Source organism: Melospiza georgiana, chromosome 8 (genome assembly GCF_028018845.1).
Source record: "Melospiza georgiana isolate bMelGeo1 chromosome 8, bMelGeo1.pri, whole genome shotgun sequence".
Classification (NCBI taxonomy): Eukaryota; Metazoa; Chordata; class Aves; order Passeriformes; family Passerellidae; genus Melospiza; species Melospiza georgiana.
Genome location: NC_080437.1, coordinates 9,074,599 through 9,089,407, shown reverse-complemented (window position 1 = coordinate 9,089,407; position 14,809 = coordinate 9,074,599). Strand labels below are relative to the sequence as shown.

General features: G+C 40.6%; 2 protein-coding genes across 4 annotated transcripts in view; one reads left to right on the top strand and one right to left on the bottom strand.

Annotated features, from left to right (window-relative positions):
• PHYHIPL (phytanoyl-CoA 2-hydroxylase interacting protein like) overlaps positions 1-9,779 on the top strand; it is a 54,659-nt gene extending 44,880 nt beyond the window's left edge. For all 3 annotated transcript variants that reach the window (XM_058029109.1, XM_058029108.1, XM_058029107.1), the window contains exons 3-5: positions 3,795-3,969; positions 4,907-5,024; positions 8,434-9,779. In XM_058029109.1, coding sequence (XP_057885092.1) covers positions 3,795-3,969; positions 4,907-5,024; positions 8,434-8,968 — 828 coding nt within the window. In that variant the 3' untranslated portion in view covers positions 8,969-9,779. The remainder of the gene's footprint in view (positions 1-3,794; positions 3,970-4,906; positions 5,025-8,433) is intronic.
• Positions 9,780-9,873: 94 nt separating this feature from the next.
• FAM13C (family with sequence similarity 13 member C) overlaps positions 9,874-14,809 on the bottom strand; it is a 115,025-nt gene continuing 110,089 nt past the window's right edge. The window contains exons 19-23 of the mRNA XM_058029104.1: positions 14,681-14,776; positions 13,259-13,458; positions 12,230-12,331; positions 11,323-11,417; positions 9,874-11,205 (exon numbers count right to left, since the gene is read on the bottom strand). Coding sequence (XP_057885087.1) covers positions 11,171-11,205; positions 11,323-11,417; positions 12,230-12,331; positions 13,259-13,458; positions 14,681-14,776 — 528 coding nt within the window. The 3' untranslated portion in view covers positions 9,874-11,170. The remainder of the gene's footprint in view (positions 11,206-11,322; positions 11,418-12,229; positions 12,332-13,258; positions 13,459-14,680; positions 14,777-14,809) is intronic.

Sequence of the window (14,809 nt, the reverse complement as noted above, 5' to 3'; positions counted from 1 at the left end):
ATACTTTTGCTTTTTTCTTACTAATTTTGGACTGACTGCCTTTGAATTGAAATTCCCATTTTACACTGCAGAAATAAATATACTCTCTAAAGTGGGATAGATTCTTTCTAATTTCATGTATTTTATTATTCTATATGTTTCTTCATTCATGTGCTAACTGGTGTATTCTTGGAACATTTATTTTTGTGAAAAGTAGAGCCATCCTAGTAGAGCAAACACCACATACACTTCAGAATCTTTATCACAGCAATGAGACTAGAATGGAAGGGGGACAAATTATATTGGTAGTAGAATAGAGAAAAGCTATTAGATTTTTTTTTGTGTCTCTCAGCAATTCCCTAGCTTTTTATTGTGCAGTAGTGTTTAGTCAAAGGACAAAGGTAATTGGTTTTGTGAGAACAGGAGACTAAAATCTACAATTAAAATTATGAATAATTTGGATGTCTTGTCAGAATTAGCTAAAAATTTATTGCTATTAATTTTGTTAGTGACTTGTTTAAGATTTTTTTGTGTGATTTTTTGATGGTTTTATTCCCAAGCTTGAATGACAGAGATCCAGAGAGTAGAGAGAGGGTGGACAATAGTAAAACAGACTGAATAATCCAGCTTTGTGCCAGAGCATGTGGGTGTTGCTTTCATGCATCTTCAGTACTAAGCAATTTCTAGCACAACTTCTAGAATGAACTTTGGTTGATAATTGAAGTGCTCAGATTCCAAGTGTGTAAGCCAGGTGTGGTTCAAGACAAGCATCCTTCCTCCCTCTAAGGTTGGCCATAGGAGTTTCCCAGCTGAAGCTCAGCAGCAGGAGCTGATAGCCCAGCACTGAATCCTCACAGCAGGGAACTGACTTCAGTCTCCACCCATGCCCTGACTTCCTAACAAAGCTTTTGCATAAAGGAGGGGGATAGCACTGCCCTTGCTCCTAGTAGAGCTTTTTTAGAGACAAAACAACGAGCCCAACTGCACAGATTTAAACAGAGCATTGGGATTTACTCCTAGGAGCCATCCAGCACCCTGGCCTGTGCAAGGATAATCCATCCTTACCTAGTTTACAGGTAGGGTAAAGCACTGCAAGTGCCCATCTCTGTCACAGGTGTTAACACAGGGGACCTGCTTGTTTTCTAACTTAGACAGAATTAACATTAAGTATCAGTTTGCTCAGATGGCTGTAAGTTACTTGGGATATAGACTTCACCTGATACATCCATGCTGTACCTCAGGAAAGGGAGCTCTTTGATTTCTTGTATAACTGGGAATGATTCAACCTTCCAGTACTGTTTCTGCTGGTAAATATATAATGTATACTTGAGGTGCATAAATTTTTATTATTTTTGACTATCATCATCTCTGTGAAAGAGAAGGTTTGTATTGTTAGTGCTGTACAAAGACTAGAATTGCAATAAGATTTTTGTCTTCTTTTCAATTCATTTTGAATATCTCCTCTCTTTTTCAAAATATAGAAATATGATTACTCCCATGTAATAAGAAAAATACTCAAATATTTAACAAAACTGGGACTAGAATCTGGGTTTGCTGAGTTCCTATTTTGTGTTCTACAAGATGACCTGGCAAAGGGAAGGGTAACATGAAATGGGAGAAAATTGAAGACTGAAAGCTGCCTCTTTTCCCAAAAAGGAGAGCAGAGTGACTCATACATCTTGCTGCTACTTAGTTATTCAAAGCTCCCAGGCTGTTCTTAGACATTATTGCCATCCAGGTACCTTTGGAGCTGTCTGGTGGGTGCTGGTAGTGGAGCAACCATCTGCCACTCCAGAATCCTGGCTCTCCTTGAGCTGGCACAGTACCTGCCTTGCACTTCTTTGGTGGCTCAGCCAGGAATGAGAGCTGAGCAGAAGATGAAAGGGAGAAGTGGAGAATCCCCAGAGGATCCTCAATGTGAACATTTGAATATTTCTTCTCTATTGTGGCCTTTAAAAAATTGGTGTTTTCTTAGGAAAAAACCAGCAGATTAGAGTTGTGAGAAGCATCACATCTGCCCCTTCTCTCCAGCTGTGCAAGACATAAACCCCTCAGGTCTGTGGTGGTCTGCCCTCTTCTTTTTACCCTTTTCATTTTTTTGGTAGTCCTTCCCTTTTTTTGGTATGGTTAAAAGAGGTAGCTGATGCACAGCTGGAGGGCAAAGCTTTGACACATGGGGCAACAAGGCTTTTAATGTTCAATGAAAACTGACAAAATTAATGGGGAAAAAGCCACCTCTGGGGTGTGAGCACAGAGATCTGACCCAGGTGGGAGCTCTTTTACAATAACCCAGGAAGAGGTGACAGGAAGAGCAATGGTGTTAACTGTGGCACCTGCTGGCTGCATTAGCAGTAGCAGACTCAGTCTAGTGGGATGCCTTTTGGGGTGGTAGCTTCAAATGTCATTTGGTGTTTGTTTTTTTTTTCTTTGTAATTTTTCTCCACGTATTATGAATTGTAGCATGCACAACTCTCTCCTTTTCAGATAAAGTTTTTTACCCAAATAATATCATTTGATTTAAATGATAATTGGCAAAAGAGAAATCATGACAACAAAATTTTACCCTGGATTATCACTCAATTACATCAATTCTTGTCATATCCCAAGCTGCTAATTTTACAGTTTCTTAATACAAAAACTGAAGATAATTTTTGTTGATAGGAAAACAAAAGGAGAAAGATCTTCTTCCATAATAGAAGACAAGGGGAAAAAAAATCCTTCAGATCTCGCTTAGAGATCATGACCAGGAAATATCTCCCTTCTATTCCTTTTTTCATTAAAAGTCTACTATGCTATAGGACTACTATCTACCTATAGTCCTAGTGTAGGACTACTATATATAGGTAGATGATTGTGGACTAGGATTTATAGGTGGACAGTTAAGGATGTCATTTAAAGTGCCCACTTTTCACATGGCAGCTGTGAAATTATTATTATAACAATTCTGTTATTACTGGTGAATATTCAGTAATAAATATCTCTCATTCTATCACAGCTCCTCAGGTACACCACAGAGAATCATTAAACTCCATTGTGAGTCCTTTCCTCCGCAGGTCTTGCATAAAATGTCCCATTGTTCCATTTTTTCTGTCCTTTGGTGGTCTGTACCAAGGGCTTTGGTACTGTAGAAATCAAGTATTTCAACCACAACAAGCAGCTATTTTTCTTGGTTGCACCCTGGGGCTGTGATATCCTAGAAGAGCAAAATAGAGGATTTTAAGGGGCAGTGGAGGGGAAAGCAAGAGGTTCAATGATAGGCTCAAGCTGTTTGCTTCTTCTGGCCATTGCTGTACAGAAGGGTATTTTGAAAGATGTGAACCAACCGTAGTTACTCTGCAATGTGTTTAATTATCTCTGTTGAAATTTAGCTTGGAAGGTAGCAGCAGCATTGTAGCTGGACTGATTGACAGCAGGAGGAATTTTGTTTGATTATATTGGCCGAAAGAAACCAGTGAGAGCACAAGAATCTCTTAAATTAAGATAGCTTTGTTCTCAATAGTGTCTTTCTTTGTTTGCATATGTAAGCATAAATGACCCGAGAGAGCATTATATATTTGGGCTATATATAATAGTATTACTTGGAACAAATCATTCATTCATACATGCAGGTTATCCCCATGTCTCTTAGAACAGGCCTTACACCACAGTCCTCTGGTACTGCTCACCTTGCTGCACCCACAAACTGTGGGAAATAACTCAAGTTTGCAGAGAAGAGCCAGGGTTGGGAGCTACTGCAAAAGCAGAGAAGGCAAGGGTGGCAGATTGGTTTGGTGTCACTGCTGACCTGCGTGTCCCTTGGTGTTTTGTTTGTGCAGGACGTGCCCACCAAGCTGGTGGCCAAGGCGGTTCCGCTGCCCATGACGGTGCGCGGGCACTGGTTCCTGAGCCCCAGGACGGAGTACACGGTGGCGGTGCAGACGGCCTCCAAGCAGGTCGATGGCGACTACGTTGTGTCCGAGTGGAGCGAAATCATCGAGTTCTGCACCGCAGGTAACAGCTGAGGGATCCTGGTCCACAGCCTGGAGTCAATGGGTGCTGCCTCTGCTGCCACTCTGGGCTGGGCACCTGCCAGTGCCAGCTGTGCTGGTGCCCTTCAATAGTCACCCCTGGAAACTGGAATTCACACTTTAGGCTTTGTATGTGCTGAGGTTTGGCACGTTAAGCGGAGGCGGCTGGACTGCCCTTTGCATGTGCAATGCTTAGCTGTCCCAAAGTGCTGTGCCTAGCACCACTGCTTGTCCCAGGCTAGGAAAGGGCCACCTGTGTGCCTGTCACTGGCTACCAGCACCTGTGGGGTCAGGTAGAAGGGCAGCTCCCTGACAGCTTAAAAAATTCTGCCTTCTCTGAATGCTGCAAAGCCTCAGCACCATCAACAGCCCATCTTGAGGGTCACTTTGGCCTGTATTTGATTTAAAAGGCTTCCTTTGGATGAACAAGACTTGCTGCCACTGTGTAAACCTGTGTGAAATCTGAGGACTGCGACAAGCTCAGTATGAATCCCATGTTGGTTGGGAAGCCATTTAAGCTGGGTCCTGAGCAAGCTTTGTTAGTACTGCCATTGGTTATCGGCTCACAACCATGTATATTGTAACTAACAGTTTATCAGCTGATATGAGCCAGAGAGGGCAGTCCTGAGCTCCTCTGCAGTCCTGAGCTGCACTGCAGTCCCAAATACAGGGAAACCAGCTCTAACACAGGAAATCCTGAGCTGAAAGTTGCTGCAGGCTTGCAGAGTCTTCATGAGGAAGGAGTGGGGAGAATCACAAACACCTGCTCCTGCCATCTGATTTGCTTGTTGCCACTGTTGAAAACTGGGGCATGATGTGATGTATATTACCAAGTTTTCAGTCTGCATGTGTCTGTGGCTTTTGGAGAGTGTTGTGGATTTTCCTGCCCCCTGTACTAGCAGTTTGTCTTTCCTTTCCAGATTATTCAAAAGTTCACCTAACACAGCTATTGGAAAAAGCTGAAGTGATTGCAGGCCGTATGCTCAAACTGTCTGTTTTTTATCGGAATCAGCACAAAGAATACTTTGATTATATCAGGTAAGAAACTCAACATATTCAAAGTCCTTTGGCGAATTAAAGGGGTAATGAAAATAAGTAAATAGAGACAGCTGTGCTGAAGCTGGAGCAGAATGCCTGTATGCTTTATAGCCCATTCAGAGGAAGGCAAAGAATAAAACACAACTCATTTCTTTCTCCTTGCTTAACTCAGCACCTCCATAGGTAATAAAAGTCTGTTTTGAAGCAGAAACTGAGGTACTCACAGGGACTCCAACCTCATAAAAGCATCTGTAATTGTAATGGAGAGTTTAGTAGCCAAATATTTCCATGGTACTGAGAAATTAAGAGTGAGGTGACTGACAGTAGGAGTGTACAACAATGTGCACGGGCGTTTGCCTGTATGTAAGAGTTCCATCTCAAATATTTGCTCTCCCATGTACAACCATCCTATTTCCATGCTCAAATGCAGTTATACAGACTCTGCAATCTGAATGTTAATTTATAGATCATGTGGGGAGGATGAGGGCATTATGTTTAGACAGTGTTAAACCACCATGCTTCAGCTGGAATGACAAAACAGCATAGCTGGAGGTAGGTTCCCTGTTCTGCTGGACACCCAGTGTGCCCTCCACGCAAGGTGGGAAGCGTAGGATAAGAAAAAAGCAGGTTTTTTGATAGAAGGAGTCAAAGCTCATGCTGCATGAGCAGGAGCAGACACACCAAGTGACCTTCTCCTGTTAGATCAACATGGATGAGAGGTAAGCAGTGTGTTGGAAGGCTGCACCACTGACTGTGCTTCTTTAATATTCATTAGGAGATAGGGCTCCTGCTGGGCCACATAATTTCAGTTCTGAGTGAGTGTCCCACTAGTACCTGCCTAGAATGGAAAGTTTTTAAAACAACTCAAGGCAATCCAGCTTCAAAGAACAGACTCCACTATATTTGGAAACATTCCCACTTTGTAGTCTTGGGTATGTAATTTATTCCTAGAGTGTGTTGGATATGGCAGAGCATGGGCTTGCTCTTCCCCTTCTGTGTTTTGGAAGGATTATTTTATTGCACATAGGGACACAGCTGCAAAACTCAGTAGAGGTAGAGAATAAATTGAGGTTCTTTGATAACCATAACCACTGCTGCCATCCTGGGCTGGATACCACAGAAGGGAAATGCCTGTGCTGTTCTGATCCTCACATTGCTTTGTTTTCAGCTATGTAATCATAGTGCATCTGCCTTTGTGTTCATTAGTGCTGAAAATTGCCACTGAGGTGCATTTGTAGCTGTGGGTTTGGACTTATTCTGCCAAGTGTGACTCTAATTGATTGCAGTCTATCTGTTTTTCTTCTTCCTGCTAAGTTCTTTCTTGGTTTGACAGCAATAGAGATGGGTTTGTTTTCCCTCTGTTGGTGAGCTGGAGACAAAAAGCTGTTTAACCAGGCCAGTGGGAAGCTAAACTACCAGAAGTGGCTGATGGTCCCCTCTTGTGATCAGAAATAGACTAACACAGTCACAAGGGCTAATGCTTCCCCAGTACACCTGTCTGTCTGTTATGTTATAAGCCCATACCACATGCTTCCTATTAGGAAAAATTCCTTGTCATCCCATGCCTGCCATCGTCTCTGGTGCCATCACACAGCCTGGAAAAGCTCTGCTGGCATTGGCATACAGGCAGCTGCTTCTGGTGCTAAAGCAGCACCAAATGGAGGGGGTTGAGGTGAGCTCAGAAGGGGTGTTTGTGTCACTGCAGCTTACCTGGGCTGGGAGCACCAAAAGCAGCTGAGATCCCCCAAAAAAGGCAACCTATAATTAGCCTAATTGGCCACTGGATGTCAGTATCTTGCCACAGAAATGGAAAAGCTCAACTTTCTCAGAATGAAGCCTGATTTTCCAGGTTGCAGAGGTTTCAGGTGGTTATTTAAGCTTATTCAGCCTTTTTTTTCCTCTCTTTTTTTTCTCCCTAGTAACCTCTTCAGTCACAAAATACTAATTATACCCCCACTCCAATCAATGTCTTATGAAATTGGGCTTGAGACAATAAGTAGGTAGTATTTGAATAGCTCAGAAAACTTCTGAAATGTATCTTAGAGTAAAATAAAGATGTGCTGCTGAGATTACGAATAATGAAAAACTAATCACAGCTGGAGATATTACTGAGTTGATTCAGAGCTGTTTTGTAATTTATACACTGAGTTTGTTTGCTGTGACTGCTACCTCCCACTTCAACCAAGCAAAACCTTCTCCCACACAGCACCATTTTACATGGACCTGTTGCAAGTTAAAAGCAGAGAGAGAACAGTCTTTCTTGGCTATTTTTCCCTTTCCTGAAAGAAGGAAAGAAGGAAAAAAAACCCCAAAAAGTAAAAGCAAAGCAAGAGGGGAATATAAAAATCCTAAGAATCTCCAGCCCCACAGCCTCATGCATTTTTAGTCTGTCATAAAGACATTGTTCTAAGGGTGCCTAGCAGATATGGTGTTTTGCAGGGCTTACAAAAGGACATGGTTCCCTTTCAGGTATTATTTGGCTGCAGGTGCAGAGGGAGCCAAAGCTGTCACTGGAGCATGTCCAGAGTTGTGTGGGACACAAATACTGGGGAATGCCCTGCTATACATAAAATTTCAGGTGCTAAGGAGGGTTAGAGAGGGTGTTTTGGAGTAATTTCCCAAATTTAGCAGCCTAATGCTGCTGAATGCAATTTGGGGTTTTAAAAAAATCACTTGTTCGTTGTACATTTCACTGGAATAAAATTGAGCTAAGTTAAAAAAAAAAAAAAAAAAAGTATTTTTTTCCCTTAGGACTAGTGACTGCAGAAGCTGGATACCAACCAAAAGGGAAACTAACCAAATTGCCTAATTCTCTGTGCCCAGCTCTGCACTGATTGAAGTCAGCAGTAGACCAATTAGACTTGAAATGATCATCTGGGGACAAAAAATACTGGCAGACAATACATTCTTTCCTATAACCTCCCTAAAAGGCATCCTTCACAAATAACTTTCACTGCAGTGTTCTACATGAACTATATACTGCCTATGCTAAAAATACATATTAACAAACAGTATATTCAGCATATGGAGACTGACTTGCAATAGTCAACATGTGTTTATTGTTAGAAATGTAGTGTAAGTCTGAACAAATCAGTTAATTAAAGATATTTGTGATTTGGGGGCTTTTTTGTTTGTGCTTTTTTTTGCCTGCTTATGATACACAGACTGCTGACAGAAAGCAGGCTGGAAAAGCAGATTTTCTCCTTGAACAGGAATTATTCTAGCTCTTCCCAAGTCTGATGGCACTTGATTTGCTTGGTCCTAAGACCCTGACACTAACGCTGTCTTTCAGTTTCATGGATTTCTTTGTGTCCCTTCAGTCCTGTTTCTAAACAGCATAATGTCCTAACTTTCCACTTTTTCTTTGCCATGTGTTACAAAATAAACAATACCAGTGCTTCATTTGTAGAGAGCATCATGGGAATGCTATGCAGCCCTCTGTTAAGGATAACAGTGGCAGCCATGGCTCTCCGATCAGTGGGAAGCTGGAAGGCATCTTCTTTAGCTGCAACACCGAGTTTAACACTGGCAAGCCACCCCAAGATTCACCCTATGGAAGATACAGGTATGAGATTGCAGCTGAAAAACTCTTCAACCCAAATACTAACTTGTACTTTGGAGACTTCTACTGCATGTACACAGCCTACCACTACGTCATCCTCGTGATCGCCCCGGTGGGGTCACCGGGAGATGAGTTCTGTAAGCAGCGCCTTCCCCAGCTGAACATAAAAGATAACAAATTTCTGACCTGCGATGAAGAAGATGGGGTCATGGTTTACCATCATGCCCAGGATGTTATTTTGGAAGTAATTTACACTGATCCCGTGGATCTCTCCCTTGGCACAGTTGCTGAAATTACTGGTCACCAACTAATGAGCTTGTCTACTGCAAATGCAAAGAAAGATCCCAGCTGCAAGACCTGCAATATCAGTGTTGGACGTTAAAACTGCCCTCGTTCCTTAGGAGCCTTCAAACCTCTGTTCCCATTTCCATAGTCAGACAGTTCTGTCGGAAGCATGCACATGCCGCTGTCACCAAAAGCAACTACCGGTCTTCAAAACCTCCAATAGCCTTCTTAGGATCTCTTCTCTCCCTCTTTCCCTTCTGTTCCCCTGATGCTTTAAATGATTAGAAGTCCTGGATTTCTTTCTGGCAACCATTTATACCTAGATGCTGCAAAAATTGTTTCTGTTTCTTGCCAAACATAACAAAATCCTATATAAACTGCTTTAGCAAAATAAAAATAACGGCTTATAAATGGTGTTTAAATATGCATTCATTTTAACTACTGAACAAGTACTGGGATAACTGAACAGCATGAAAGGTTGTAATTGCAGCATGATTTGAATTTCAGAGCCTAGAAATGTCAGCACTTCCAACGTGTTGTTTGACAGTGTTATTTATGTTATTTATATTAGCTAACTGAAAACAGAAACTGTGTCTCGACATAATAAATATAATAGAAAAATATTTTATTTGTACTGTTGTATAAAATATTATACAATCATATAGAATATATAGATTACATTTTAATATCAATTGTATACATGTCATTAAATCATTTTCCCTTATCAAAGATGTAGTTTGTAAACTTCAAATAGCTCTGTATCTGTTCCTGTTGCTCTAGATGACTTTAATTAAAACAGATTTATGAGGACCATTTCTGATTCATAAAAGTTAAGTTATAAATTATTAAATCAGTACACTGAAACAACAAACGGCTGCAAAATAAAAAATTCCTTTTTTTAGTGTTCATATTTTTTCCTCCATATTACTTGAAGATGTGTACATCTTCCAAATCATGCCATTACATACTAGATAAATACAAACATGGTTGGTACATAATAGGCTTTATAAAATCAAAATCTTCTTCTTCTTACCAAGATAAAAAACAAGTTGCTTATACTATGTGGTCAATACAAAATGACAGGTAAAGCAAAACACTAAACATGATTCAACTGGTTCCAGTCCCTTTTTTTTCTTTAAGTAGTTCTTCCCTTCTTTCTGTCTGGGGTAGGAATTTCCCAGAATCCCTGCTTTTCATTGCTAGTACAAAACCTGCTGATAATCTTTCTATTACTAGTCCCACTTTTCACACGAATGATCTACCATAAACAGTGACAATTCTTCTTAATATTACAAAGTGTGATGCTCTGGAAGTTAAGAAAGATGCGTAACTCCAATGGAAAAATAACTTTTTATAACCATATTTTCAGTAAACAAGAAGTCTAGCAGTCCTCATCAGATAACTGTGACACTCACTTATATACCATGTACTTTATCTATCCAAAATATCTTAGCATAATGCAGTAATCTAGTCCTGTTTTATAGATATATGTGGCAATTTATAACACAAGAAGTACTTCAACATTTTACAAAGTGCATGCGTTTAAACGAGCTTTGGTAGTTAGAGAAGCAAATGTTATAGCGTCAGGCAAACCCAAGTGCAAAGGTTGATAGAGAAATCAAAATAACCATGTAGCTGATCTATTTACTGACTTCTAAATTCTGTGAGCCAAGTCCTGTGAACTAGTGAAAAGGACAGCAGCCAGTACATTTGTTCCATCTTCTCTCAGCAACCTGCAGCTGTTTCATTTTGCCAAGCACTTTCTCTTATTCCTGTAACACCACTAGTTCTGTTTGGCAGTCTCATTCTGGCCTTTTCCTGCCTAAGCAGCTTCACTGCTCTGCTCCCAGCCCTGGCACTGCTTCTTCCTATGCACCTTTCTTTGAAGCCACTGGAATTGAATGGCAGCTCTGTTTTGACAGCTAGAGTATGTTCTGAGTGTTTCCTTCACTCACTCAAATTCATTTCTTTTAATCTAGTGCATCAGCACCCTAATAGCCAACATTACTAATTAATTATAACACATGTTAATTCTGGAAACAAACTTGTGGCACTTTAGCATGTACTAAGATGTACTAAAAACCTGCAGAACATTTCCTCACACTTTTAGAGCAGGTCAAACTGAGAATCTACATTACTTCAGCATCCCTTTAATTTCTTAACATTCTCACAGTGCACTTCAAGGCTTTTTCAAAAGGAAAAATATATACTATATTCCACTCACCCGTGCTTAATATTCTTGCATATTGCTGTCCTCTCTCATCACAGCTATTATAATTGGTAAAGTGCATCAAAAATCTCAGTGTGTCAAATAATCGTGCAGCAGACCAAGACCTGTAAAATTACTTTCTCTTTTTCATTACTTGTGTGTTTGTTTGGATTTTTTTCCCCTAGAGAACAATATCACAGCACTGCATTCACTTCAAATTGTTTTGGAAATATCATGCTTACTGATGAGAACCTCCAGTAGCCTGATTTTGGCTTTTGTGTGCTTGTATTCAGAGTATTCCTCAGCCATTGGTACCCGATCTTCTTTCTGAGGACTCCTATGAAAAACAAATAAAAGCACCATCATTTTTTATGAGTAAAAGAGAAACAGTCTTTAAAATTAATTCTCCGACCACTGATGAGGATTGTTGTATTTTTTACTGACTGTAAATGACTGAGATAATTTGACAGGATCAAAAAGCTCTAATATACAGAAATAAAGTCATATTTAAAACACTGAATTTTCATATACTAGACAACTTTTTTGACAGCTGTGGAAGCATAATTACTTGATTCTTATATATGAGGAGAAGTCATAATAATGCTTTGAAAATGGTTACCAGTTACCACTGTTACCAGTGCCCATGTACCACTGTTACCAGTGCCCATAAACAAAAATGTTTGCTAAATTAAGTGGAAAAACAGAGTGAAAAATGTCCAGTAATTAATTCTGGGTAAAAAAGTCCCAGTGGCTTCTGGTTTTAAAATCTGGATGTTTAAAAATGGCCCAACTGCCAAGTCTACTCCCTACAGACTGACATTCTCAGAAAGAGACTTGTAGCAGCCTCCCTTCAGCTCAGGGAATATCCTGTGCTGAGGTATAAACCCATTGCAGGCATGTCCTGGAAGATGCCCAAATCCTGGCTTTCCTCATGGCTGACCACATTTTGAAGGAACTAAGCAGAGAGACAGATGGACATCTCCAGAGACCGGACATCTCCAGAAACCGGACATCTCCAGAGACCAGACATCTCCAGGGTATTTTGCTGCCCTTAGGTGCAGCCCCTTTGGCCTGGTCACCCCAGAGTGGCCACCCTCACAGAGACAAACAGGAGCCAAAGGGGACAAGGAGAGGGCTCTGCTGAGTTACCTTCCTGTCTGTTTGTAGAACTGCTCCTCAAACTCTCGGAGAGCCTTGCGAAGTCTCTTCTTATCAGCTCTTGTTTCTCTGAGATGTTCAAGCAGAACTGGCCTGTGGAGCAGAGACAGGAACATGAACCCCCCTTCTGCCTGGGAGGGTTGTAAAGCCCTGGATTTGAGCTTCTGCTCTGGGCCCTTGGCAGAGCAGAGCCCCAAGACATTCCATCACACTCCATACACAGTTCTCCTTCCCTTTTACTGGTCTTCCAGCTAATAAAGGGAAGGCAGAGACTCTGGTCCATGGAAGAGGGGAAGCATTCAGGACTGAGCCTTGCTACTGGCCTAAATTCCCCATGGAATTAATGGAGTTGACAGGGCTCAGTATCTCACAGGAGGAAATGCTGTAACTGAATTACAGTCAACATGCAAGCCCTGCTCCTATTTGCAGCTGTTCCCAATCATTACTGGGATGTACTTGAAATGCTAGTGGTACCCAGAAGCATAATTTTTGGAGGCCATGTTTTAGCTAGTGTTCAAAGGATAAGGGTTTAAGCAGAGAGAGAATTCTGTTATGACATTTGCTCCTGGCAATATTTTTTTTTTTTTTGCATAATGACAAAATGCACAGAAATATCCTCCCAGCATTTATGAGCAAACTAGTGTGCAAATAGTTGAGTTACATAGAAATTAAGTAATTTTTATTTGATCTCTAGAGTGTTAGAGTCTAGTTAGCTTCATTTATTCATCTACGACCTTCCAATCAAAACACAAAAGAAAGATACTGGAAGGCACAAGTTACCTTTCACTTCCTGGAGACAAAAAGTTGTTTGAATAAACAGCTCAAATCACCAGTGTGCTGCCCAAACAATGAATCTCCTCTGCCTCCTCTCTCCCATGACAAAGCACTAAAACACTCCTTTGTATAGAATATACCTTTACAACAAGTATGGCTCATATTTCTCTTAAAGGCTTGTATTTCACTTACAAAGTCTACAAGAAATGTTGTAAAACATTTCCAGGGGGAAAAGAGAGAACTTACATTGTTGCTTCATGTAAATTGGACATTGACAAGGCTGTTTGCCTGTAAACTTTCTTTTCATCCAGAGGTGAAATATGTGCAGGCTCACTCTCCTCCTGTGAGTAACACAGGTGCTCTTCAACAGGGAAGCAAGACATTGGGCCAGATGATAACTCATGGCTGCTTTGAGAATGGTCTTCATCTGAGTCTTCTTCCTCCTGCTTGGGAAATGCAAAACATTATCCAATTACTTGTTTACATTACAATGCTTCCAGTAACAGACTGACAACATAAAGAATTCGGATCTGACTTCCTGGGTGTATTCATTGAAACAGAACACACATATTGAAAGTTTTACCAGGTCTGCCTGAGGTTGTTCATGAAAGCACTCCTAGGGGTCACTGGGTTGCATTGCCTACCAGGAGTGAAAAGGACAGAAGCTGGCCCTGCTCCCTAGCATCTCCAGCCAGCAATTTATTTCTGTGTGCCCAAAAGCCCTTACATGTAGCAAAGACTTAACTAACATTCTGTGTTTATGTCAACAATGCAGTCTGGCTGGAACTTCTATCCTCTTATATATACATCTCCTGTGTATATATTATATCCAGATGTTTTGACTGTAGAAAGAGTTAGAGGAAGAGATTCCACAGTTTTATAGCCACTAGTGTTAACTACTGGAGTAGACTGATATTGGTGTCTTGCTCACATTCCTCCATCCTCAGGAAAAAAGCTGAGCTATTAAAACTAGGGCTTAAACATAAAAACTCCATAGGGCAAAGCTCCTAACAAGTACCACTTAGGGGGAATTTCAGTGAAATTTCTCAATGAAATACCTGTGTGCAAGCATGCCAAGCTTTGCACTGTGGTTTTTCAAAGAAATGTAAAATTACGCTATCATCTAACAAGACAATAATAATTTTTAAAATTGACCTACTAGCCCCAACTAGTATTAGATTAGTATTTTTTATAGACATGCTAATTAACTTCCATTGTCTTCACTCACTATGAGACCAGTACTGTTCCATTGCATCAATATATTATTAAAGTACTACAAATTGCATATATGTGCTACATGATTGATAAAAGCATTGTTGATAAGATATAAAAGTTAGATATAGTGACAGCAGGGTCCCTCATGGAAAGAGAGAGGTTTCCTTCTGTGTTGCAGATGTTTTCCACAATGGAAAACTAATGCCAGCCTTCAATGTCTTACACAGCACACTGAAGTTCTTGCCTCAGAAAGTGCTGCTGTACATTGGAACCTCTAGCATGTACAGAAGTTTAATTTTACAGAGCATTTTGAAGTATCAACACCCTGTATTAACCAATGAGCAGGATTTTTGGTATCAGTAGTTCTATTGTTGCTAAATGGACATACAGGTAGAAATCAAACCCAGCATTTAGTATGTTTTTTTGACATTGGATGAATTCCTTCCAACTTACAATTGTTGTGATCAAAGATGGAGCAGCCAGAAGTTTCTTGATAATTCTGTATCTGTCGTAAAGAGGTTTCATGAGACTCTTTTCTTGCTTAGTTACCTAAAGAAAAATCATAACAAAACATAGCCCTCA